General features: G+C 48.7%; 1 protein-coding gene across 1 annotated transcript; it reads left to right on the top strand.

The window, feature by feature from the left end:
* The first annotated feature begins 8 nt into the window (after nt 1-8).
* On the top strand, nt 9-24,473 carry BRD8 (bromodomain containing 8). Its single transcript, XM_045026582.1, has 22 exons — nt 9-154; nt 362-458; nt 3,226-3,295; nt 3,878-3,927; nt 5,615-5,737; nt 5,897-5,977; nt 6,476-6,540; nt 7,307-7,443; nt 7,802-8,017; nt 10,956-11,100; nt 12,295-12,504; nt 12,973-13,253; nt 14,371-14,823; nt 15,212-15,305; nt 15,511-15,548; nt 15,923-16,137; nt 16,528-16,620; nt 16,913-16,981; nt 19,962-20,139; nt 20,518-20,622; nt 21,535-21,579; nt 24,053-24,473. The coding sequence occupies exons 1-22, from the start codon at nt 136-138 to the stop codon at nt 24,110-24,112; spliced, it is 2,844 nt and encodes a 947-aa protein (XP_044882517.1). The 5' UTR covers nt 9-135; the 3' UTR covers nt 24,113-24,473.
* The last annotated feature ends 472 nt before the right edge of the window (nt 24,474-24,945 follow it).

Here is a 24,945-nt window from a genome sequence, read left to right as displayed (position 1 = left end):
GCTCGGGGCGGGGCAAGGTGAGCGCGTGTTTTTCCCTGCCGCCCATGGGGGCCTGGAGGCCCATGAGCGAGTGTTTCCCGGCGAGCTTTGCGCTCGGCTCCACCCCCCTCCCCCAGGGCCCTTCTAGCGGGGAAAATGGCGGCCGGGACAGGGAGTGAGTGAGGGGCGCGCGGCGGGGAGGTGCCGCCTGCCAGGATGGGGCCCCGGGGGCGGGAGCAGGCGGGGCCGGGGCCTGGGGCCGGGTCCGGGTGGAAGGGGGCGGGGCTCTGAAGGCGGGCGGGCGGGAGGGGGTCGCTCGGGGGGGGAGGGGGGCACCCCGCTCTCCCGCTGGGACGCTGAGCCTTTCCCCTCCGCCTGGCAGAGCACAAGCTGCTGGGGGCCGGCCCCACGGAGCCATGGTCCGTCCGGGAGAAGCTCTGCCTCGCCTCCTCTGTCATGCGCAGCGGGGACCAGAACTGGTAAGTGGCGAGAGTCACTAAACACTCACATCCGCCTCCCGCGGGCTGCCCCCACTCGCCGTAGCCTCGCTCGCCCCAGAGCCCGACCCCGGCCGGCGGCAGGGTTGGGAGCGTTTACACTGGCCAAAGCACCGACGTACATGGCCCGGTGCCCTGTTAGGAGGGCCGAACGGATCACCTGAGCTATTGCTGTTCGGCTCCAGCCATACCTCCTGCTGTCAGCAAGCACCAGAGTGCCCTGGAAATCTTCGCGACAGGTGTAGGGACCAGCAGTGGCTGAGCAGCTGGGCTGTGCCCGGGAAGGAGTGAAAGCAGAGCAGAGTGGTGTTGAGAATTGATCGACCATCCATAATGGCAATTGGCTGGATCACTTAACAGTTTGTTTCAAGATTTATAACTAGGGCTGTTGAGAGTAAAAAAATTAACCACGTGATTAATTGCACTATTAAACAATAATAGAATACCATGTATTTAAATATTTTTGGACGTTTATTTCATTTTCAAATATATTGATTTCAATGACAACACAATACGAAGTGTGCAGTGCTCACTTTCTATTTATTTTTAATCACAAGTATTTGCACTATAAAAAACAAAAGAAATAGTGTTTTTCAATTCACCTAATACAAGTACTGTAGTGCAATCTCTTTATCATGGAAGTTGAACATACAAATGTAGAATTATGTACAAAAAAAACTGCATTAAAAATAAAACAATGTAACTTTTTAAGCCTGCAAGTCTGCTCAGTCCTGTTTCTTGTTCAGCCAATCGCTCAGACAAACAAGTTTGTTTACATTTGTAGGAGATAATGCTGCCCACTTCTTGTTTACAGTGTCACCTGAAAATGAGAACAGGTGTTCTCATGGCACTGTTGTAACTGGCATTGCAAGATATTTACATGCCAGATGTGCTAAAGATTCATATATCCCTTCATGCTTGAACCACCATTCCAGGGGACATGTGTCCATGTGTAAATAAGAAGAGGGCAGCATTATCTCCTGTAAATATAAACAAATTTGTTTGTATTAGCGATTGGCTGAACAAGAAGTAGGACTGAATGGACTTGTAGGCTCTGAAGTTTTACATTGTTTTGTTTTTGAGTGCAGTTATGTAACAAAAAAATCTACATTTGTAAGTTGCACTTTCACAACAAAGATTGCACTACAGTACTTGTATGAGGTGAATTGAAAAATACTAATAAAAATTATATATATTTTAATTTCAGTTACAACATAGAATACAATATATATGAAAATGTAGAGAAACATTCAAAATATTTAATAAATTTTAATTGGTATTCTGTTATTTAAAAGTGTGATTAAAATTGCGATTAATCGTGATTAATTTTCTTGAGTTAATCCTGTGAGTTAACTGCGATTAATTGACAGCCCTACTGTGAAGAACTTCAAAAAGATCTCACAAAACTAAGTGATTGGGCAACAGAATGGCAAATGAAATTTAATGTGGATAAATGTAAAGTAATGCACATGGGAAAAAATAACCCCAACTATACATACAATATGATGGGGGATAATTTAGCTACAACTAATCAGGAAAGATCTTGGAGTCATCGTGGATAGTTGTCTGAAGGCGTCCACGCAGTGTGCAGCACCAGTCAAAAAAGCAAACAGGATGTTAGGAATCATTTAAAAAGGGCTAGAGAATAAGACGGAGAATATCTTATTCTTCTTATATAAATCCATGGTATGCCCACATCTTGAATACTGCATACAGATGTGGTCTCATTATTTCAAAAAAGATATACTGGCATTAGAAAAGGTTCAGAGAAGGGCAACTAAAATGATTAGGGGTTTGGAACGGTCCCATATGAGGAGAGATTAAAGAGGCTAGGACTCTTCAGCTTGGAAAAGAGGGGACCGGGGGGAAGGGGTATGATAGAAATATATAAAATCATGAGTGGTGTGGAGAAAGTGAATAAGGGAAAGTTATTTACTTGTTCCCATAATATAAGAAGTAGGGGCCGCCAAATGAAATTAATGGGCAGCAGGTTTAAAACAAATAAAAGGAAGTTCTTCACACAGCGCACAGTCAACTTGTGGAACTCCTTGCCTGAGGAGGTTGTGAAGGCTAGGACTATAACAGGGTTTAAAAGAGAACTAGATAAATTCATGGAGGTTAAGTCCATTAATGGCTATTAGCCAGGATGGGTAAGGAATGGTGTCCCTAGCCTCTGTTTGTCAGAGGGTGGTGATGGATGGCAGGAGAGAGATCACTTGATCATTACCTGTTAGGTTCACTCCCTCTGGGGCACCTGGCATTGGCCACTGTTGGCAGACAGGATACTGGGCTGGATGGACCTTTGGTCTGACCCAGTATGGCCGTTCTTATGTACTTATTACCATAGTTTTTTCCCCGACTGTGCATGTTTTTGTAGAGTGATGTAACGTTGTCCTAAGGGTATTATCAAGAGTCTGAAACTCACTTTCTTCTAAAGGAAGCTTTAGTTTGTTTGTTTGGAAATGGACAGATACCTTCAACAGTCCTAAGGCTAAAATTGGACAGTTCCCAAGAACGCATTAGCTTATATTTGTATTACCAAAATATCTAGGAGCCCCAGTCAGGTACCAGCATCCTATTGTCCTAGGTCTTGTATTAACACAGCACTTTTCCCAAAGAGCTTATACTCTTAAGTAGCTAGGAAAGTTTTATGTCCAAGAGAGCCGTGAGACAGGCTAGCACCCTTCCTCCATGTGTTGGTGAGGACAGAGAGGCAAGTTTCCAGTCCTTTACCTGCTCTTTCTTGCAGGGTATCAGTCAGCAGAGCTATCAAACCCTTTGCAGAGCCAGGCCGCCCACCTGACTGGTTCTCTCAGAAGGTAAGATGCTGGCTTTTGAGTTTTGGAAAGGGGCTACAACTGTTACCAAGACAGGCTTCTGGGGGTATGGCTGCTTGAAGGTCAGTAACTTGAGATATCAGGGGAGGAGGTGTTTATCTGGAGAAGAAGGGGAGTCACTTTTTTAATATTGTCATTTTTCTAGTCCCAATTATGTCCTATGAAGAACTGGTCTTGGTACAATTCTAGCCAACCCACTACCTTGAGATATTCTTGGCTGCACTAACACTGAGAACATCCTGCAGCTGCTGCTCATAACTGTAGTATTTCCCTGCTTAGACACATAGGTTACTAGGCTGGGGAATCTGCTTTTCTTTTCTCTGACAGATCAGTATGGACAGCAGAGAGTGGTGTGGGAGTAAACCCTGGTACATTGAACCCACTTGCAGTCATAAATGTGACTCCAGTGCGTGCAGCTGTGTCCCAATCCATACCTCTGAGAACACACTCAATAGGTGATAGGTCTTTGAAGAGTGGAGCCCAGTGCCCACATGAGCTTTGCTGATAGAATTGCATGTGATGAGTGTTCTGTGTGTGCTCTAACTCCCTCTGCTTTTTCCCTAGCATTGTGCATCTCAGTATTCGGAGCTTCTGGAGACAACAGAGACCCCCAAGTGAGTGCAAAGGATGAGGCATGTGGTTTCTGCAACAGCCAGGGGCAGCTCCAGGCACCAGCACGCCAAGCGCGTGCCTGGGGCAGGAAGCCGCGGGTGGCGCTCTGCCGGTCGCCGCAAGGGCGGCAGGCAGGTTGCCTTCGGCGGCAGGCCTGCGGAGGGTCCACTGGTCCGGCGGCTTTGGCGGACCTCCCGCAGGCTGCCGCCGAATTCGCGGGACCGGGGACCTCCCGCAGGCAGGCCGCAGAAGGCAGCCTGCCTGCAGTGCTTGGAGCAGCAAAATGCCTAGAGCCGCCCCTGGCAACAGCTCTTGGAGGGCTCAACAGTTTATCTGGCAGTGCATTTGCCAGAACTGTTAAAGGAGGAGCAGGCAGGGACAGGGAAACTGGATGTGAGATCTGGGCAGGGAGGGTGACTGCTGCCAAGGGAGGAGCAGCGGGGAGGTAAGCATAGGGATGTTTACCTAGAATGCTCTTTCTGTTCATCCAGTTTCCTACTTTAGAGGACTAGACCCTTTCAAATCTAAAAGTTTCTGTAACTGGTTACTGTAACATTTATTCCTGAAATGGTTCTGTTCATTCCTATACATCACTCCCTGCAACCTTTATAGTATAGTGTATTGTGGGGCTCCTGAATTATCTTGCCCACAATTCCCAGCAGAGCTCCCCAAAGTAGTATTTTATGGTAGTTGCAGTCCACAGTTAGAAAGATAATGTAACATAATGTTACCCCAGTAAGACAGCAATATTAAATAGTAATATTAAACAAGGATGTATTTCATAAAATATATGCCACTGGTGTTGCACCAAAATAGTTTTGTTTTTTAATACAAAAAAGCCTTGATCACATGCATTGCACCTTATAATCCAAAAGCTTTATGCATAAAACTACAGCTCAGAATAAGAAAGGAATCTGGGAGTATAAAAGTCAGTGCATGTTATCCAGCAAGTTCAAGCTTTTTCCACTCCTCACTATATGCTGCTCTTTATATACCCATAGCATTTTGGGATTGTGCAGGGAGGAGCAACTGAACCTCCTGTTCTTTCCCTCTATACTAAGACTGCAACAGTTCAGGCTGAAATGTTTCAGTCTGTGCTTGTCATAGGCCCAAGTTCTGAGCTAGGGCGCGTATGCTGGCCCTTGACACCCAATGAAATTAGAGGGAAAACATTTCATAGTAATTTTTTTTCACACTATGCATAATTAGCATGTGGAACTCACCGCACAGGTTATTGAAGCAAAGAGTAGAATTCAAGAGAAGGATTGAGCATTTGTGGATAGGAAGAATCTTATCTGAAGTTATACTAGCTAGGGTAAAAATTTGACAGGAAGGCAAACCCTCCTGCTTCAGGGTATGAGTCTTCCACTTTTTGTTTGAAGATAGGAAGAAACTTCCCCCATGATGGGGTTTTCTGCACCTTCTCAAGCATTTGTTGCTGGCCATTGTCAGAGGTAGGAGACCTGGCTAGGTCAGAAGGAGGGTGTTTGAGCAGTGTGAGTTCCAGTATTTTCTCTGAGAAAAGAAGAAGGGGAAGAGGTGAGCTGGGGACTAGGTTAGTTAGTAAGGAAGAAGCTGTTAGGGCATGGCTGGACTGGTGGGGCTGTGTGGGCAGCAGATGGTGTTTATAGGAGGATGGGGTGTTCCTGAGGTTGATAATTATATCATTTTCCTGTTCTTGTTGCGTAGGAGAAAACGTGGTGAGAAAGGGGAGGTTGTGGAAACTGTGGAAGATGTCATCGTGCGGAAACTGACAGCAGAACGAGTTGAGGAGTTGAAGAAAGTGATCAAGGAGACACAGGAGAAGTATAGGTACATATTAGGGGGGTCAAGCTCTGGTCCTGACTGAAGGCTGTGGGCAGCAAAGCTGCCCTGAGAGAGAGTGAGTGCAGCAGGGGAAAGTAGAGGGAATGACAGGGTGTACATTGCAGGCTTGGTGTGGAGCTGAGGTGGTGCTGTGTCTGTTTGCAGGCAGCTGAAGAAGGATGCAGAGCTGATCCAGGCTGGGCACATGGATAGCAGACTGGAGGAGCTGTGCAATGACATTGTGGTGTGGGTTATCTTATTATTTCCCTGTTCCAATTCCCCCTGAGATTGTACTTCTCAGAGCCCTTGGGCTTGGGGATATTCCCCCTTCTCTCTCTCTCTCTCTCTATCATTGCACTCCCAGGCTTGGGAGGAACAGCTAAGCTGGACAGATGCTCTGGCTTTTAAGGGTTAAATTTGGAATGGGAGCGCCATCCAATATGAAGTGTCTCTTGGAGCTCTCCAGCATTGGCATAAGGAGCCTGGTGCAGGCTTGCAGTGTCCTGTTGGCATCATCCTGGGTGTAGAGCTGAGAGTGAGATTCCCTGGAATGTCTCATTCCCTGACTGGAACCTGACTTCCTATTTGCTCAGAGCAATCGGGCCTTAGCTAGCAGGGATGTCTCATTGACATATGAAGGCTATGGGTCAGGTGTCTGTGACCTGATGGCCCTGGGGGAGGCACCAGGTGGTTTTTGGGTTCCAGGGGCATTGTGCCACCAAGTACTTTGTTTACTTTGTTCAGGAAGAAAAAAATGGAAGAGGAGGAGGCAGAGGTGAAGAGGAAGGCTACAGATGCTGCTTATCAGGGTGAGATGGGACTATGTTTGCTTCGCCGCCACCACCCCTCTCCCCACACACATGCGCACGCACAAAGGAGCTCTTGCTTATTTAAAAAAAAAAATCTGGGCTGAATTTAAGGCTGGAGCCCTGAGAAAGGAAGGAACCTGCAGAGACCCAAGTAGGAAGAACCTGGGTACTCTGCTCTCCTTGGCTCAGGGTTAGGAGGGAGAGGGCTGCACACAATTTCAATGCCATATTGTAAAAAGGCAAAATGAGGAGAGTTCAAAGAGGAACCCATAGAGTAAAAATGCCCCATTAGGCAAGGGGGAGAGCTGGATGCACTCCTTTGCAGAAAAAGCACCTGAGGGGAAGCAAGAGAATGGCCTGATAAGGAATATTAGAAATAGACCAGGAAGAAGAGACTCTCATTAGCCTTGGAAGATAAAACTTGCATTCATGCCTGAAGGTGTGGCAGCGGAAAGGTGGGTTAAATACTCAGAACAACTTAGTAGGTTTCGAGACAGTTCCGCCATGGAACTAGTGCTAGGGGAGCTTGTGCAGGACCCTGCCACTGGACAGGTTCAGAGCAGGGATCCATCAGCCATTCATTAGGGATGGCGTATGATGGTCAGCCTTGCTGTGATGCAGGAGTTGAATTAGATGATTCTGTGGCAGTCACTGTAACTGAAGTGGTTCATTTGGTGGTGGCTTCTAGGCCAGAAGCAGAACTGATTCCAAAGAAGTTTCCCAGCTGGAGCTTTGGGGGTCTCACTTCTTTTCCATTCTCTTCCAGCTCGTCAGGCAGTTAAGAACCCCCCTCGAAGGTTGACCGGCGTGATGGTCCGCTCTCCCGCAGGTTCAACCTCCCCTGGAAGGGACTATGCTCTGGGGGACTTGTCTCAGCAAGCTGTGGAGGAGACCAGCCCAGGGGTAAGGATGCTTCCCATGGTAAGAGAGAAAGCAGCAGGGACTGGGTCCCTGTGCAGCTCGGGAGGGCCCCTTGCCTTGCTGGTGCTTTCCCTATCTTAGTGCTATAGTATGGCCTGTGTGCGGTATCATCCAGGATAAAAATTCCCTTCAGTGTCTGTGATGAGGTAGTGGAGCAGGTATCTGGGGCAAAGGCAGGGAGTGAAAAGGTGGAGGCACATGCCTGGAGCGGGTGCAGTGAATGAATGGAGCAGGTCCCTGGGGTGTGCTGGGTCAGTGGCCTTGGGGAAAGGAATTAAGTGGGTCTAGTCTAGTATGGTGAAGGTGTGGCTTTGAACAGTGTGGTTTTTCTCTTTCTCAGGTAACTCCAGGGACATTGCCCAGCACCCCAGTTGCCTCCTTCATTGGGATCCCTGACACCCCTCCAGGCTCAGCTCCCCTGGATGCCCCCATAACCCCAGTCACTGATGATTCACCCCAGAAAAAGATGCTAGGACAAAAAGCAACTCCGCCTCCTTCTCCTCTGCTCTCGGAGCTACTGAAGAAGGGCAGCCTCCTCCCCACAAGCCCCAGGCTGGTATGGAGTGCTCTGCTCGTATATACAAGCATACTGATTAATTTATGCTTCAGACTCTTGCACTGAATAGGGAAGCTGTGAAGGGCTTCAGAAACCATCCAGATCTTGCAAGATTCCAGCACAGGGAAAATTCTAAAGCTGTAATTAAACCCTGTGAGCCACAAAGGTGGAACTCTTTCCTTGTGGTACTGTGAATTCAGGACTGAAGAGGTCAGGTAACTCTGGGCTTGTCTTCACTACCAGCTGCTGCAATCGATGCGGTGGTTGTCGATTTAGCAGGTCTAGTGAAGCCCCGCTAAATCGATGGCAGTGCTCTCTCTGGTCAATCGGGGTACTCCACCATAAGTCAGCGGGAGAGCTTCTCCTGTCAATGCAGCGCAGTGTAGACACTGCAATAAGTTGACTTCAGCTACATTATTCACGTAGCTGGAGTAACGTAACTTAGGCCAACTCACCCTGGTAGTGAAGACAAGCCCTCTGAAAGCTAACTATCCCTTTGGGACTTGAAGAGTTGGAGTAGCAGACTGTGCCATTGAGTGACACTCAGAAGGGAGATCAGAGCAGAACCCCTAGTTGGTCTACTTGGAGGTTTGATTTTTACAGCCTTGTATCTGTTTCCGTTTGGGGTGATATAGCTTGACCGCATCTCAGCCCAAAGTAGGATGATCAGATGTCCCGATATTAACACATTTGTCCTGCGTCCCAACTGCACATCGGTCGGGATGCGCTTTGTCCTGATATCAGGGACTGCTCACCATCACCCACAAAGTGCCGGGGCTGGCAAGGCGGCGCTTCCTGGGGCAGCTCCTGGTGGCGCGCCTGCCCACCGGCAGGAGCCTGCAGTGCTGGCGGCCCCTAGGCACAGAGGCGGAGGGGGTCTCTGTGTGCTGCACCGGCTTCCTCTTGCCCAATCAGAGCTGCAGGGGTGGGGCTTGCAGGCGCTGGCAGCAGGCAGAGAGCCCTCCTCGCCCCCCCCACCCAGCCCGACCCTAGGAGTCAGAGGGACCTGCCGGATGCTTCCTGGGAGCCGCCCCCGGTAAGCACTGCTGGGGCTCCCCACCTTGCCACCCTTCTGGCTCTTAGGGTCAGGGGCCCGTGCAGAGCGCCGGAGAGTGCTGCCCCGGGCTCCCACCATCCCGGGAAGCGCAGCGAGCCAGCACGGTTGTGAGCTGGGGGAGAAGCCCGCCCCAGAGCGGCGGCGCAGCACCACTGGGGGAGCCGCCGCCACCGCCTGGCTCCGGGCGGCTAGAGGGGGCACTGGCACTGCCCTGCCCCACAGACTGCGTAGCTCCACTCACCGCACGGACAGCTCCCTATGGCGTGTGGGCTCCGTTCAGTATCAGGCGCCACACGCACTAGCGGGATATATAGCTCCTCGCGGCCCTGCCTACCAGCAGCCGTGACCCAACAAGGGCGTTTGGCTGTGGCTAGCAGCCTGCAGCGGCCGGAGGCAAGGAGGGCACTGAGGGGGCCACAGCAGAGAGCAGGGGCAGGAGGAGCCTCGATGCGGTGCACTTTCTCATGTGCGCCCCCCTCTCCCACCACTATCTCCCGCAGCGGGAGTGGGGGCAGTTATAAAGCCAGGTGGGAGAGTCAGGGGCCATTTTGGGTGAGTCTCTGCACCGCAGTTTAAGCGCAGGGTTAGTGGGACTTGAGTCAGCTGAGCTGTGTTAGGGAGCCCTGGGCTTAGGGTGACCAAAGGTCCCAATATTACAGGTTTTGTCTTATATAGGCAATCATTCCCCTCCTCCACCCCCTGCCCCGAAAAAAAAGTGTCCCAATTTTTTACACTTGCTATCTGGTCACCCTAGCCCAAAGTTGAATTTTAATTTTCAACAAAACCAGGTTAACTTATAAGTAGAGAGATCAAATAAATGCCCTTTATGCATTTAAAAACTGAGAGACTAGGATTCAGACTGGTTTATTCTGTCCTGGACTTATCCCTCAGTGGCTCATGTCCATAGCCTAGGTAGTTGTTAAAATCACCACTGTTGCTAACACCAGTTCAACCTTACTGGTGTCAGTGATGTTGGGAGCCCTAGTGTTAGAGGGACAACCAGTTGTTGACACTCCTCAGTAACTTGTCTCTTAGATCTGTTCTGAAAATGGAGTCAGCAGCCATCGGCCTGTCTGCGCTGTGGTTCCTAATGTTAACCTTAGTGGAGCAAAATAGGTGTTAATATGGGAAACTTCTAAAAACCGTCCCTCACGGAGATGGGGGGCCAGTGAGGCTGAGGACTTCTGACGGGGGGAGAAGTTTGGTTCACAAAGAAGTGAGAGGCTTTGAGGTTGTCTTACCCCTTGCTCTATCAGAGAGGCAGGTGGAGAGGGCTGCTGCCTCACTCCCAGCCCTCTCCACTTGCAGAAATGCAGTTGGCTTGGGTAACTATTCTGTGCTGTTCTCTGGACTTCTCAGCCAGCCATATGCCAACTTAAGGTATGGGGAAAACGGAGTTAGGTGTGTGGCAGTTTAAGTATTACAGGGGGTTTCTTGCATTAACAATGCCATTTGGCAATTATTCTCAACTCTGTCATTGGCTCATTGTGTAACCTTGAGCAAGTTACTTCCCCTCTCAGTGCCCCAGTTTCCCCACATGCAAAGAGGTTATTTCCCTGCCACTTAAGGGGTAGTGGGACTAAATACGCTGATACTTGTAAAGCAGTTTGGGATCCTTGGGTAGAGGGACGAGAGCAGAGCACTCAGTCTGACTTCCAAGGCAACAAACAGCCACATGGCATCGGTTTCAAATGATTGTAATCAAATATTTGAACCAGCCATGTTTGTGTGAAAGCTGATGCACCTCAGTCAGGGGCTGGACTGGGTTGAAATGTGTAGAAGAGGCTCTGATTCACAGATTGATGGATATAGTAACGGGGTGCATCAGTGATGTGAACATGTCTTCAGCCCAGGAGCTTCATCTGTGTCCTCCTTTGGCAGGTTGGTGAAAGCGAGATGGCAGTGGCTTCTGGTCACATGAATAGCTCAGGAGTCCTCCTGGAGGTAGGAGGGGTCCTTCCAGTGCTGCATGGTGGGGAAATGCAGTTGGCATCTGGTGCTGTCCCTGCATCACCTGCTGCTTCAGGTAACCCATGCAGACTCTCTTTCCTTAGTTCTCTCTTCTGGGGAACCTGAGGCTTTTGTCTGCAAAATATAGTTTCATAGACTGTTCTATAATAAGCCCTTTTCAGAATGGGACCAAAGACAGCCAGGCTGTCTGCTCATCACATTCCTTTAAGAGATCCATTGACACCTCTTTGCTTTCTTTAAAATGACTCCAGTCCTGGCAGAGAAAGAAGTTGCAAAAACATGGGATGATAGGAATTGCCAGAGTGGATCAGACCATGGTCCGTATAGTCTGGTCTCTTATCTCGAACAATGGCCAACACCAGACGCTTCAGGATAGGGAGGATGGTCTAGTAGATAGGAAACCTGGATCAGTACCTGGTCCAGCTACGGACTTCTTGTAAACTTGGGCAAGTCATTTAATCAGCCCTTTGCCTCAGTTCCGAGGTATTGCGATGGGGGAAAAAAACACTAATTATTGTGAGGCACTTGGATATTACGGTGCTGAGGGCTGGGTGAGCAGGTAGACAAAAAGGTGCAAGAATATCTGCAGTGAACAGTTACAGAGCAACTTGTCCATGGGAAGCTTTCCTCCTGCCCTGTGTCAGTTACTGGTTTGCTCCTGCTTTCTGAAGCAGGAGCGTTTATGCCTTTTATACATGTTTTATCCTATCCAATGTTCTCATTCTGCTTTCTGAATGTCTGATCTTCTGAATCCTGCTATCGGAGCTGAAGTGGTTCAGTAAATTAATGCTGGAAGTAGGACTTAAGATGCATAGCAGCCCTGGAACCAGGAGGCAGCCGTCAGGGATACCCTGCAAAGAGAATCTCCCTCTTTTATTCTTCCCTCGCTCTGATCACTAGGAACTGCATTCTTCCTAGTTCGCACTGTGTGGTTCTCTATTTGCAGCAAGTTTTTTAAAGAGGGCCCTTAACATCTTTTGCATGTGTGGTGTAGCCTCTACAGTCTTTACACTAAACACATGGTGTTCCCATAGTCTCTGCATGGTTCTGGCCGAGACTGCATACCTTAGAGAGTCGTGCATTTCTGACACAGACTACCAGCATGGCTCTCTCAGTCCATAGGTCATTTACAGTACCTTGGCCTCAGGAGGGAGCAGTCAGTCAGTAAAGAGTCTGGTGATGGCATTGGAGAGCTCAATGGCTGTTGCTTCTTGCTCATGTGCTTTTTCCCTCTTGTACTCTCTGTTAGGTGCTCCTACTCTTTCTCGGCTTCTAGAAGCTGGTCCTGCACAGTTCACCACACCTCTTGCTTCCTTCTCTGCTGTTGCCAGTGAACCTCCAGCTAAACTCCTGCCACCCCCTGTAGAGTCTGTGTCCCAGGCAACCATTGTCATGATGCCCACGCTGTCAGCACCATCCGTTGTGCCACCAGCTGCAACTCCAGAAAGCGTAGTGACAGGTGCGTTCCTGAACTACGCACTCATGGGTGGCTTAGTACGTGAAAGCAGCGCTTCCCTCAGGCTCTGCAGATAGGAAGATGTGAGCTGGGGCTTCTACCTCACCTCAGAAGCTGGCTCCCAGAAGGAGGTGAGGGAGCATGGGCCTGTAAAGCTGACTCCTAGATGGGTGGCTGAGCTGGGTTCCTGAGGAGAGGTGCTGGATGGGGTTTACAAGGGAATATGCTGGGTGGGCTGGCTGATTGCATAGTGTGCTGGATCATGATGCAAGAGCTAGGTTCCTGGTTTGCATCCTTATTGGGTAGCAAGCAAATTGCCCTGTGTGTCTCTCTATCCTTTTTGGCCAAACTGCTGTGGATGGGCTTGCGCTATGTGAGAGAAGCTCATGATCTTTTCCACCTTAATGGTCACTGATGCTGGCAGGCTTTCACCTGATTGGTCTCTAAGTTGTCTCTCTTATCCTTATCCAGTGAGCCAGTCAGACACTTGTGTTTCCATGGAGGCAGTGTCTGATCCCCACACAGTGACGGTGTCTATGGACAGCAGTGAAATCTCCATGATCATTGATTCCATCAAGAAAGAGTGTCTGGGTACTGGTACTGGCAGTGCTGCTGGGCCTTCCAAAGATCACAGCATGGATGGGAAAGAAGACCTGGATCTGGCTGAGAAGATGGACATTGCAGTCTCCTATACTGGGGAAGAGCTGGACTTTGAAACTGTTGGAGATATTATAGCCATCATTGAGGACAAGGTAAATGTCAAAGCAGGCTGGGAAGCCAACTGCATTTCTCTCCAGGGTCTGGATGTATTTATTTCAGTTGTTACACAGAAGCAGGATTAGGAAGTATTTCTTGCTCATTCAACAATCTTCACCTGCCTATTTTCTCCCTCTCTGTCCAAGTTATTACGTTCCAGTCCCCTGGCAATCCCCTAGTACGCTGGCAACAGCTGTGTGGTGTTCCACTCAGAGGAAACCCTTGGGTTTCAGCTGGCACCAACACTGAATGGGGGACAGATCCCAGACAGGCAAACAGATGAGTGCTACTAGCACTGTGTATTCCAGAAGCCCCATGTTTCTGAGCATGAAGGCCCCAAGCTCTGCCAAGGAGTCTCCTGGGCCACAAGTACAGGCAGGTGAGTCCTATTTCTCCATATCCTTCAGTACTTGACAAGACCAAGGAACCCGGTACTGAGTGGTTAGTAAGGAACCTTTAATCATTGCTAGCGATCTGTGATGCACTTGGTCCAAAGTGGGAATGACCCATCTGAAGACAGAAGATATATGGCCCCTCCATGGGTGTAAGGATCTGTTTAACATCTTCTCCATAATGGCTCTTCCCAGCTCCTTAATACCCCTGTTTTAACAGCCAGCTCGTATGGCTTTGGGAAGCCATGTTGGCATGGGCGGCCGGTGATCCAGCCATTGGGGGAGGCTAGCCCCTCCCCTTCTGCCCCTCTTCCCCTGCAGGACCCAAGAGCACCCCCACACGGCCCCCAGTGCCGGGCCAGGCACGGTCCTAGTCACCCTGAGTCCCTGCGGGAGGCAGGCCAGCCAGCCAGGGCAGAGCGTTGGGAACTGCAGGAAAGGGCCTGGCCTCCAGGCGGAGTGTGGGTGGAGCCACGTTAGGCTGTTTGGGGAGGCACAGCCTACTCCGGCCTGTGATACCTGCTGCTCATGCACGTTGGTTTATTGTTTAGGAATTAAACTGGTGCAGCCATTGCAGCTTTCTCAGCGCTGGGACACCCGCCCTGGCCTGTTGGGTAGAGATGTATTTGGGGTGGGAAGGGCTCTCTGGCTGAACCAGTGCAGGGGTTCTGCTCTCCTTGCTGACCTTTGCTTGTGCTGCTGTGTCTTTGTTTTGGTAAAGGTAGATGACCATCCTGAAGTCTTGGATGTAGCAGCAGTTGAAGCTGCTTTGTCTTTCTGTGAAGAGACTGATGACCCTCAGACCTTGACTGGCCCATGGGAGCATCCGATTCAGCAGGACCATGAGAAACAGGCACAGATCCCCCATGTGGCAGTGACTGTGAAGCAGGAGAGGCGAGACTGTGACGAACCAGAGGCAAAGGAAATCCAAGACCTAATAAGCATTGGGGAGCTGGGGTCAGAAATAAAGACAGAATCTGCAGAGCTGGAGCAGAATGAATTGGACTCTGAGGAAGCCACGGCAGGAGCCGTACAAATAACAGAAACACCTGAGCCCAGGGGTCGAGAGACGGAGGAGCAGCAGAAAGTGGCTGCTATTGTGAGAGAGAACTCTGAAATGGAGACAGAATCAGCCAAGGGAGAATCAGCAACACACAGTACGGTGAAGATAGAGGTATGTAGGTGGGGAGGCTGTCTTGGGCTGGTGTGGTTGAAAGCAGGTAACAGCTGGCAGGCAAGGAAAAGCAGTTCAGAGAAGGGATGGACCCCTGGGTTTGGAGATGCCTCGTCAGTGAGTACACGTGGAGCAGAGCAGTGACTCTTCCCCTGTGGGTTATGACTATTGCTGTGCTAGATCTTTGAAGCCCTCGACGTACAATAAATAGTTCTTTGCTCTGTCTGCTGCCAGTCCGTGTGCAGAATTCCTGTTGTCATAGCATTCTGTGAAAACCAACTGTCTGGGATTGGGTTTGGGTTTGGGGTAGTGAGATACTCACCTATACGCCATGCTCTGAAGGAAGCTGACACAAACACTTAAATCTGTGCATTTCTGTTCCCTCAAGATGCCACCTGATGAAGATTCATCCCCTCCAAATGTCCTAAATGCAAGTGACGACTCCTCACAGGCTGATGTTCAGCACAAATTTGAGCTGTCAGGTAATGTAACTGGGCTAGGATATCTTTTTACCTGCAACTTACTAGCTGAATGGACTTTAGTGGTCTGGTTCAGCATGGGGGTGAAGATAATCTATGCAGAAATAGGGAATAATTAATTTGGGAGGGGAGGGTATTGGTGCAAGAGGGGATGTTCTAAAAACTGCTCCTAGGAATGAAAATTTTGCTCTTTGCCTTTTCCTCCCAGAGTCGATGAAGGAAGAGACCCAAGCTGTCTTTGGGAAGGTAATTGGCCTTGAACTTCTTGAGTCCAGTGGTTAAAGTGAGTTTGATGCCATTATGTTGCTGCTGCTGCTGCTTCTCAGCTCCCACACAGTGGATAGGAAAACCGGTGGCACACCCTTGTGCGCTGAGTAGGAGGGGGCACTAGTATGCATCTGATATCTATAGCTTAGAGGAACTCACTCCAGGCCCTTGTAATGCTTTGTGGCAGGGATTTAAGTGTTTGTGTAAATGCCCCTAGAACTGGTTAGCAGCTGTGATAAAGGGCTCCACTCTGCTTACTGAAACAGTCATCTTTGGAGGCTGTGACGCAGGCATTGTTACTGATAGCTGCGTTTTGATTAGGTAAATTGGTGGAATTTGATCCTATATCTCAGGATGCTCAGGGTGAAGATGATGATGAGGATGGTGCCAGTGAGGCTGCCAGTCTGGAGGAACCCAAGGAGGAAGACCAGGGTGAGGGGTACCTATCGGAAATGGATAATGAGCCCCCCGTGAGTGAGAGTGATGATGGCTTCAGTATCCATAATGCACCTTTGCAGTCTCACACACTAGCTGATTCCATCCCCAGCAGCCCTGCCTCCTCGCAGTTGTGAGTATCAGTGAAACCTTCAGCCACCCACAATGCAAATCTCAGTCTATGCTGGGGAAAGAGTATGGGATTATCTCATTTCTGTGTGATGCTGGTTGAATGGGCCTGTGGTGGAGATGTCTGCTGATCTGTCTGGCTCCTGTGGTCTCCTTACTCCCAGGAGCATTGTGCAGACAACTCCATTGAGCCAGCTCCCAGGAGACAGGTGCGGCTTCCTTTCTTTGGCTTGCACGGAGCAATGTGGGTAGATTCAGGGCTCACTGAACTTAGGCTGCTGCTGCAAGGCAACATTGGAGCTTGTTGAAGGAAGTCTTGCACTGGGCACTGACCTATGCATTTGGCTAGGGGCTTCAGTGCATCCCACTCTGACAGGCATCCTTATCTCCTTAGCTCTGTTTGCAGTGAGGACCAGGAAGCAATTCAAGCCCAGAAGATCTGGAAAAAAGCTATTATGCTAGTTTGGAGAGCAGCAGCCAATCACAGGTAAGTGAACTTGATCCCATGTGGACTGGCAGGAAGAGGTGGCTTGTGCCCAGCAAGCTGAAGAGGGGAATTATCTGCTCTCCTGTGCCCCAGGCTGGTCTCTGCTAGTGCTTGGGTGAGGGACTCTCCACTCCCCACATCTGTCTGGTGGTGTTTGACCAGAAGTGCATCTTTGTGTGAAACAAGTGCTTAGTGGTTCTGTCTGTGCAGAGCATGCTCCAGCCTCTGACCAGGTGTTCACTGTTACCAGTGAGGAGACTGACTGCTCACAGTTGCCTCCTTCTCTCTGCAGATATGCCAATGTCTTCCTACAGCCTGTGACCGATGATATAGCACCAGGCTACCACAGTATTGTGCAGAGGTAAGTGGCCCAGCTGTGGTCTGCCATCAGATTCTGTCTGACGTGTCTGTATTGGAGTCTCTGATGGGAGTACTAAGTCTCAGCACACGGTCAGATTGCAAGGTGGGAAAAGAAACTCATTTCCATCATCAGTCAGTGAGAAAAAGGCTTCCCCAGGACAGGTACATGTTAATTTACAAAAGTGTCTATGTTCTCAGACTGGGTGGGGTGCACAGCAGTCGTGTTCAGAACAGTGTGTCTGTGGTACAGTAAATGGCTGTTGCCCTCCTGTCCCAACTTAGGGTATGTCTACACTACCTGCTGGATCTGTGGGCAGCGATCGATCCAGCGGGGGTCGATTTATTGCGTCTAGTCTAGACATGATAAATCGATCCCCGAGTGCTCTCTTGTCAACTCCTGTACTCCGCCGGCGCGAGAGCCGCAGGCAGAGTCGGTGGGGGAGCGGCAGCAGTCGACTCACTGCGGTGAAGACACCACAGTAAGTCGATCTAAGTGTAGCTGAAGTTGCATAACTTAAATCGATTCTTCCCCCCCCCAGTGTAGACCAGGCCTTAGTCCCTTCTGGCTTTAAAGTCTATGAATCTATCTTCTTCATCATCTAGTCTCACCTGCACATCGGAGGCCACAGAAGCTCATCTGCCCACTCCTGTAATGGGCCCACAAATTCTGGCTGAGCTATTTGAGTCATCAAGTCTTGATTTAAAGACTCCAAGTTACAGAGAATCCACCATTTACTCTAGTTCAAACCTGCAAGTGACCCATGCCCAACCCTGCAGAGGGAGGTGACAACTGCTCAGGGTCTCTGCTAATCTGACCTGGGAAAAAATTCCTTCCTACCCCAAATAGGGCCATCAGTTAGACCCTGAGCATGTGGCAAGACCCACCAGCCAGACACCTAGGAAAGAATTCTTTGTAGTAATTCAGAGCCCTCCCCCTCTAGTATGCTGTCTCCAGCCACTGGAGATACTTGCAGTTAGCAGTTGTGGATGAGCCATATGCCATTATAGGCAACCTCATCATACCATCCCCGTGATGAGTTTTTCTGCTCCCCCCTCCCCCCGGGTGCCACCAGGGATACCACTGAGCCCATCTGTTCCACCAGCCTGGGCTCCCTCACCCTGTCCTAAGCCTCCTCCAGCCCACACACCGGTAGGGACACGCCCAGCTGCAGAAAGACACAGACACTGAAGTCAGCTCTGTGTTGTAATTGCCCAGCACTCAAGTGCACACCCCCTCTGGGATGCAAACCCAAAACTGTATTGTCTTTTGCTGCACAGAGATCTGCACAGCGCAAGCTCATGAAATCTGCCCCCTCCCATAATGTGGAGGAAGATGTGCACAGCTCCCCCCCCCCCCTTATGAATTGCACAAACTGGTTTAAAGAAAACAAAAACAAGTTTATTAACTACAAAGGATAGGGTTTTTTGTTTTTTTTTAAGCGATAGCAAACTGATCAAAGCAGATTACTGAGCAAGCAAACACGCAAACTAAGCTCAGTACACTAAAGAAACTGGTTACAAGTAGTAATTTCTCACCCTAAATGTTGTTTTAGGCATTTCTTTCACAGGCCAGACACCTTTTCCTGGCCCCTGCCACAATCCCCTCCATAAACTTTTCAAGCTCAGTCTTGAAATAGGTTAGGTTTTTTGTGCCCACTGTTCTTCTTGAAAGACTGTCCCAGAATTTCACTTCTCTGATGGTTAGAAACCTTCCTCCAATTTCCTTGTTGATAGCCGGTTTATATCCGTTAGTTCTCGTGCCAACACTGGCCCTTCTCCTCCATGTTTACCCCTGTAATATATTTATGGATGGCAATGATATCTCCCCTCAGCCTTTGTTTTGTTAGACTTAACAAGACAAGCTCCTTAAGTTTCCTCTTGTAAGGCAAGTTCTCCATTCCTCTGATCATCCTAGTAGCTCTTCTCTTCACCTATTCCAGTCGGGAGTTCATCTTTCTTAAACATGGGACACCAGAATTGCACACAGTATTCTGGGGTAGTCTTACCAGTGCCTTGTACAGTGGTAATGCTTCCCAGTTTCTATTAGAAATAATTCATCTGATGCATCCACCTGGATTTGCATTAACCTTTTTCACAGACGCATCACATTGGTGGCTCATGGTCATCCTATGATCAACCCACACACCCAGGACTTTTTCTTCCTATGTTGCTTCAAACTGATAAATTACCAGCTTATAGCAAAAATTCTTGTTGTTAGTCCCTAAGTGCCTGACTTTGCACTATTAAATTTCATTCCATTTGTATTGCTCCAGTTTTCAAGGTCATCTGAATCTTCTTGTATGATACGATATATTCCAGTCCTCCATATTGGCAAAATTTCTTAACACTGTGTCATCTGCAGATTTTATTGGCACACTCCCACTTCCTGTCCAGTGATATGACTTAATCTGAATGAACCCAATAGTCAATGGAGGGGCAGACTGAACACTCTCAACAGGCAACCTAGCTCCTTTAAAGAGTTGATCTACTGTCATCTACATACTGCCAGGCAACTGTCTCTTCAAATATATTACTAGAACCACCTGCCAGCTTAAGCAGTGTCTCCTGCACCATCTGTGGGCTCTGCACTAGCTCCCCTCCTCCCCTTTCATTAATGCCAGAAGCAAACACCTCTGTTGGACACCCCACAGTCCAGCTCCAGAGTTGCTATGAATTAAAGCTCTCTTCGAAGCCATTCTGAAGATGCCATCTCATCTCATTTCCTGTCTTGAGTCTAGAACAATTGATGTCCGGGAAGGCCTGTTTGACCATGATGGTGCTAGACAGATTAGCTGGAGTGATTGGATTCCTGACATAGAATCATAAAACTGGAAGGGACCTCGAGAGGTCACCTACTGCAGTCCCCTGCACTCGTGGCAGGACTAATTATCTAGACCAAGCTTGTCTGGAAGAGAAGAGTTGTAGAGGATAGACAATGTTAGTTTCTCTTGCTGCTGCTTCTAACTGCATTTCATTCACAGGCCAATGGATTTATCTACCATTAAGAAAAATATTGAGAATGGGCTGATCCGAACCACAGCTGAGTTCCAGCGTGATATCATGCTGATGTTCCAGAATGCAGTCATGTACAACAGCTCTGACCATGATGTATACCACATGGCTGTGGAGATGCAGCGAGATGTCTTGGAGCAGATTCAGGTAAAAGCTTGAGCTGAGGCGCAGTGTTGGACAGAACTCATCCACTGGTTGGTATGGGAGGTACTGAGCAGATCTGTAGGAAGAGGCTACTCGGCTCTGAGTACCTGCTGCTATTTTGTGCCATCTAGAATTTCCCACTGGGTTGGCAAGTCCCAGCTGACAGGAATCAAAGTTAAGTTGATGAGTTTGTGTGGCTTTTTTTACTCTCCCTCAGAATGATTTGTGGCTCTTTAGGGCAAGCGGGGGAGCTGAGAAGCAAACTAGAAATTGAAGCCACCTCCAAACTGGTCATTCTCAACCTTATGGTTTGTGGGAGTAATGCCACTAACTGAGCTTGTTTCACTTGATACCGTAATAACTGAATGTTGTTTCATGCAGCAATTTCTGGCCACACAGTTGATCATGCAGACATCAGAGTCCGGGATCAGTGCAAAGAGCCTGCGTGGGAGAGATTCCACTCGGAAACAAGATGCTTCAGAGAAGGTGAGGGGAAAAAGGAGGCTGGGGCTCATGCTTTTGTGTGAGAGTGATTCCTTTAGGAGGATCCTACAGAGCTGCAGAAGAGGGTCACCTAATCAGACACTGGGTGCATGAATGCACTTGGGGTTAGACTAGCTCTGAGATCCTTATGTGAACAAACCTCTCTGGAAACGTGACCTTCCGTTAGAGTTTAGAAGTAGCAGCTGTAGGTTACCATGGAGACAACTTTTGTGAATCACCCCAGCAGTTGTGATAGTTCTGTCCTTTGTATGTATTAAAGTAATAATCAGAACCTTAAAGAAGCAGGGGGTTGTTTGAAGGAGTCCCTGCCTGGCAGGGAGATTGGGGTGGAAAATCAAGAACTGGAGAAATGCTCCCGTGTCCCTCCCTTGGATGGTCTGGTTTGCAGATTTTAGGGCCAGAAGGGACTGCGATCATCTAGTCTGATCTTGTGTGTGATGCAGGCCAGAGAACCTCACACAGTGATTCTTGCATCAAGCTTAACTTGTGGCTGAAATAATGTGTATCTTAGCTAGGCATCCAGTCTTGATTAAATCATCTCAAATGGTAGCAACTAATGTATCCTGTCATCTGGGAGCTACATAGCTGCTGTGGGAAATAGAGGTTGAGTGCACAGAGCACCGAAGTGGTGTTGGGATGCAGCAGACCTTGATTGGAAACGACGTGGTGGAGTGGAGGGAAACTCCTGTCCTAGCGTTCTTGCTGTCACAGAATCCTCACTTGCTGGTCCTTCCTTTTCCCCTAGTTATTTGTGCGTGATACCTTGTGGGAGGGGAACTTGGAGTTGCCTGCTTCTCTGCCTTTATGAGTATGCAGGTTGTATGGCTTCTGGAGGGTGTGTTCATGTTCATATCTGTACAATCTGATCAGTAAATCTCTTTGGCCTTTTGACAGGACAGCGTCCCCATGGGCTCTCCTGCCTTCCTTCTCTCTCTCTTTGTAAGTATTGAGTGACTGCGGTAGGTAACTGAGTTGAAAGGTACTGCTGGCTCCTTGTCTGGAGGATTGTGGCACTGTCACAGAATCTGTGGCATTGTAGCAATGTGTTAAACTAGTGGATGTACATCTAGGGTCATCAAATAAGAGACTTCTCAATCCCATTGTCCTCAGGGTTGGGAGGTACTTTTGCCTTTCCTTCTGGTTTGCGGGGTTGCAGCACTGTCATCTCCTTCCCTTTTCTCCCATAATTTTTGTCCTAGTTTCTCCCCACGTAAATGGGAAGACAGATCTCTTGTGCTGATTTCTGTGGAATACATGGGCCTAGAGAGTCAAAGGTGTTAAAGGGACCCTGTCAGAATACATTAAACAGTTAAACAAGGCTTGGGGTGTAACAGAGACCTTGGCCACCTTAGTTCATTAAAAGCCTTTTTAACATTTTATTAAAGATGCAATAATGAAGGAAAAACATGTAAAGTATTAGGTAGGGATGTCAGTTTAACAATATCCCCAATTCCCTTTCCGTTTAGCAGTAGAGAGTTTAAGGGAAACTGCCAGTATTTTATATGGTATTAAAGAATGGTAATAACTGTCCTTTTGTGGGGGGGGGGGAAGAAAATTAGTTGAAGTGGGCTGGAGTTGTTGTTAAAGTCTGATTCTGTTTCCTTTAGAACAAACCCCCCTCACACACACACACACACACACACACACTCTCTCTCTCTCTCTCTCTCAGAAGAGGTTCAAATACTCCGAGATGCTGGGGTGCATGGAGACACTGGTTAGAGTAGCTCTGAGATGGTTATGTGAACCAACCTCTCTGGAAATGCAGCTTCTGGTGCTGACTCTGACTTGCAACCTTACTGCTAGAGAAACACAGGCCCTGCACGTGGTCTTATCGCACATTCCAAAACCTGGCAAACTTGTACCTCTGGGCTGATTAGGGCATTGCTTTTAGCTACCTTTGATCGCAATGTTACAAAACATGCACTCTTGTTCGGCGAAGCCAGTCTGTTAAACAGAAGACACAAGGAAATGGATAGGAAAGAGAAGAAATAAGGTGAGGAAGGATACAGACACCTGAGGAGGATTGACAAAAGGAACCAAAATCTCTCATAGCAGGTGGGGTTTAGGATTTAGCTGGAGCCGGTGGAGGTCACAGTGTCGTCTGGGTTGCTCTCTCTGGCCAGGAATGATCAGAACACCCCTCAGGATCAAGATGACACAGGCGTAACAGTGGATCCCAGGGTGCCAGGAGACAGTGGTGGTGGCAGCCAGCCAGCTTGATTCTCCCTGTTTGTTGGACTTTTTTTTAAGGACCCAAGAGGGAGTGATGGGCGGAATAGCTGGTCCCCAGTGGTCTTTTACACCACTTAGGCCTAATTTCCCACACATCGGTTTTGGTCTATTGATTTCCAGTCCCAAACTCTTGTTTACCAAACATGATGTTAATACAGTTGACCTTTTTGTTTAGACTTTCGTATCTTTTCCTATACACATTTTTTATGGGTGACTGGAACATTTAATAAAGTTTATGCACTCTTCCCTAGTTGAGCTCCCCATTGGGATGGGCCTGCTAGACCCCAGTTATTACAATGGGTCAAATGCAGCACTGCAGATTCTTATACACTTCACACCTGTTCATGCACATATAGAAGCCCCCCTCCTCCCATCCAGGGCACTGTGAGCAGGCCACAGGATGGGGCGGGATCTGATCTGATCTTCCTGTTCGTTTCATGGATCAGGAAGCAACCACAGTCCTCTGTAGGCACCTCTGCTGTGCCACTCTGGTTATCTGGGAGAGCCCGGAAAAGCATTTCCTTTCCTGGGAGCTCAAGCCCTCGAGCTGGGAACAAAAGTTTTGAGGGTTTGTTTTCTCACACATCTGTTAGATAGAGAAGCATTTCAGCAGAGGCAGCATGTCAGCCAGAGAGAGAGGGATCCGATGAGAAGAAGCCCTCCATTTGCCTTGCACTCATGGAGAGTAGCTGTGCGGAGAACCTAGGGAGCTAGAGCCAGGGTCACCCAGCTGGAGGAACACTTCCTATAGGGATGAGCAGCTGGTCAGGTATGTTAGCGCGCAGTCCCCTCTTCCCACTTGAACAGATCATCTGGAATGTTTCACGTAATAAAAAGCAGCACTGTGTATTGGCTCCAAAAAGCCTCTCTCTCCAGGTGAGAAGCAGCCAAACTTTTCTCTTCCTGCTTTCAGTAGACCATAGAGGCATTGGGATTCTGAGTCCCCAGTGGGACTTCATATATTTAGACCCACATTGACTCTTGTAGGAAGATCTTCAGAGAAGTCTCCCCTGCCTATCTTACAGCAGACAGCAGTGTACTTTCCCTCCTCTAGCTTTCAGTAAGCAGAGGGAGCTGTGTCTTCCACCTGTGCAGTTTCCCAGTTCCTTGCGTAGGGAAGGAAGCTTTTTCCATCCTTGCTAATACTAGACCTTTTTCCTTTTGTTTGCATCTTGATTAGGATGGGGGAACCAGAGGGCGTCGCTGTGCCATTGAGGCTGACATGAAGATGAAGAAATGAGGATGTAGGCGGGAGGCAAGGCACTACTTGGCATCCCGAGCCAAGGCAGGAACACCATGCCTACCCATCTCACAGAACAGGGGAAGAGCTGAATGCAGGCAGGATTCTTGCTGAGGCCTGTTCCACTGTCCTGGCTCATCTACATGGAAAACAATGTCCTCTCTGATAAGTGTAAGCTGAAGAAACTTCTCTGGAAAGGAAGAGCAGCTCCCATTGCCTGTTCTAGGGCAGCAGTCTCCGGCCACGTCTGTGTCCCAGTGTTAGCTAGCTAGCTGGTGGCTAGGACATACTGTAATGTGAAGTGTACAGATTTTTATTAGTGAAGTGTAAATGTGTATAATAAAGTATGGATGAGAATCCAGGGTTTGTGTGTGTGTAATGTATTTGTATTGACTCGTATCTGTGTGCATCACTGACCTCTGCTGAAGGAAATCAAACTGATTTAGAATCATGTGCACACCTCTGGATTGGAGAACAGCATCTAATGCCTGGAATGTTTCACCATAGTGGGGAAGGGAGGAGAAGAAATTCGGACAGGTGCATCAGGATATTTCCTTGCTCTTATGAAGAGGACCAGAGACTCTTTAATCTGCAAGAAATTGTCAGAACCTCAGCATTAAAAGTCTAATTTGAGACTTAGGCACTGTAAATGTACATTCCTCTTGTGACCCCCCCATAGGCCGTAACTTCTGCAGGTTTTTGTTTGGACTGTACTTGCTGCTTCCTCAGTTTGCAGTAGGCAGGGGAATGGGCTGCTTTACGCATTTACCCACCCTGTGGCCCACACTGTATTTAGTCCTCTCACCCAGGGATGCAGGAGCCAGAGGGCTTGT

Source organism: Mauremys mutica, chromosome 8 (genome assembly GCF_020497125.1).
Source record: "Mauremys mutica isolate MM-2020 ecotype Southern chromosome 8, ASM2049712v1, whole genome shotgun sequence".
Lineage (NCBI taxonomy): Eukaryota > Metazoa > Chordata > Testudines > Geoemydidae > Mauremys > Mauremys mutica.
This window is presented reverse-complemented; position numbering and strand designations above follow the sequence as displayed.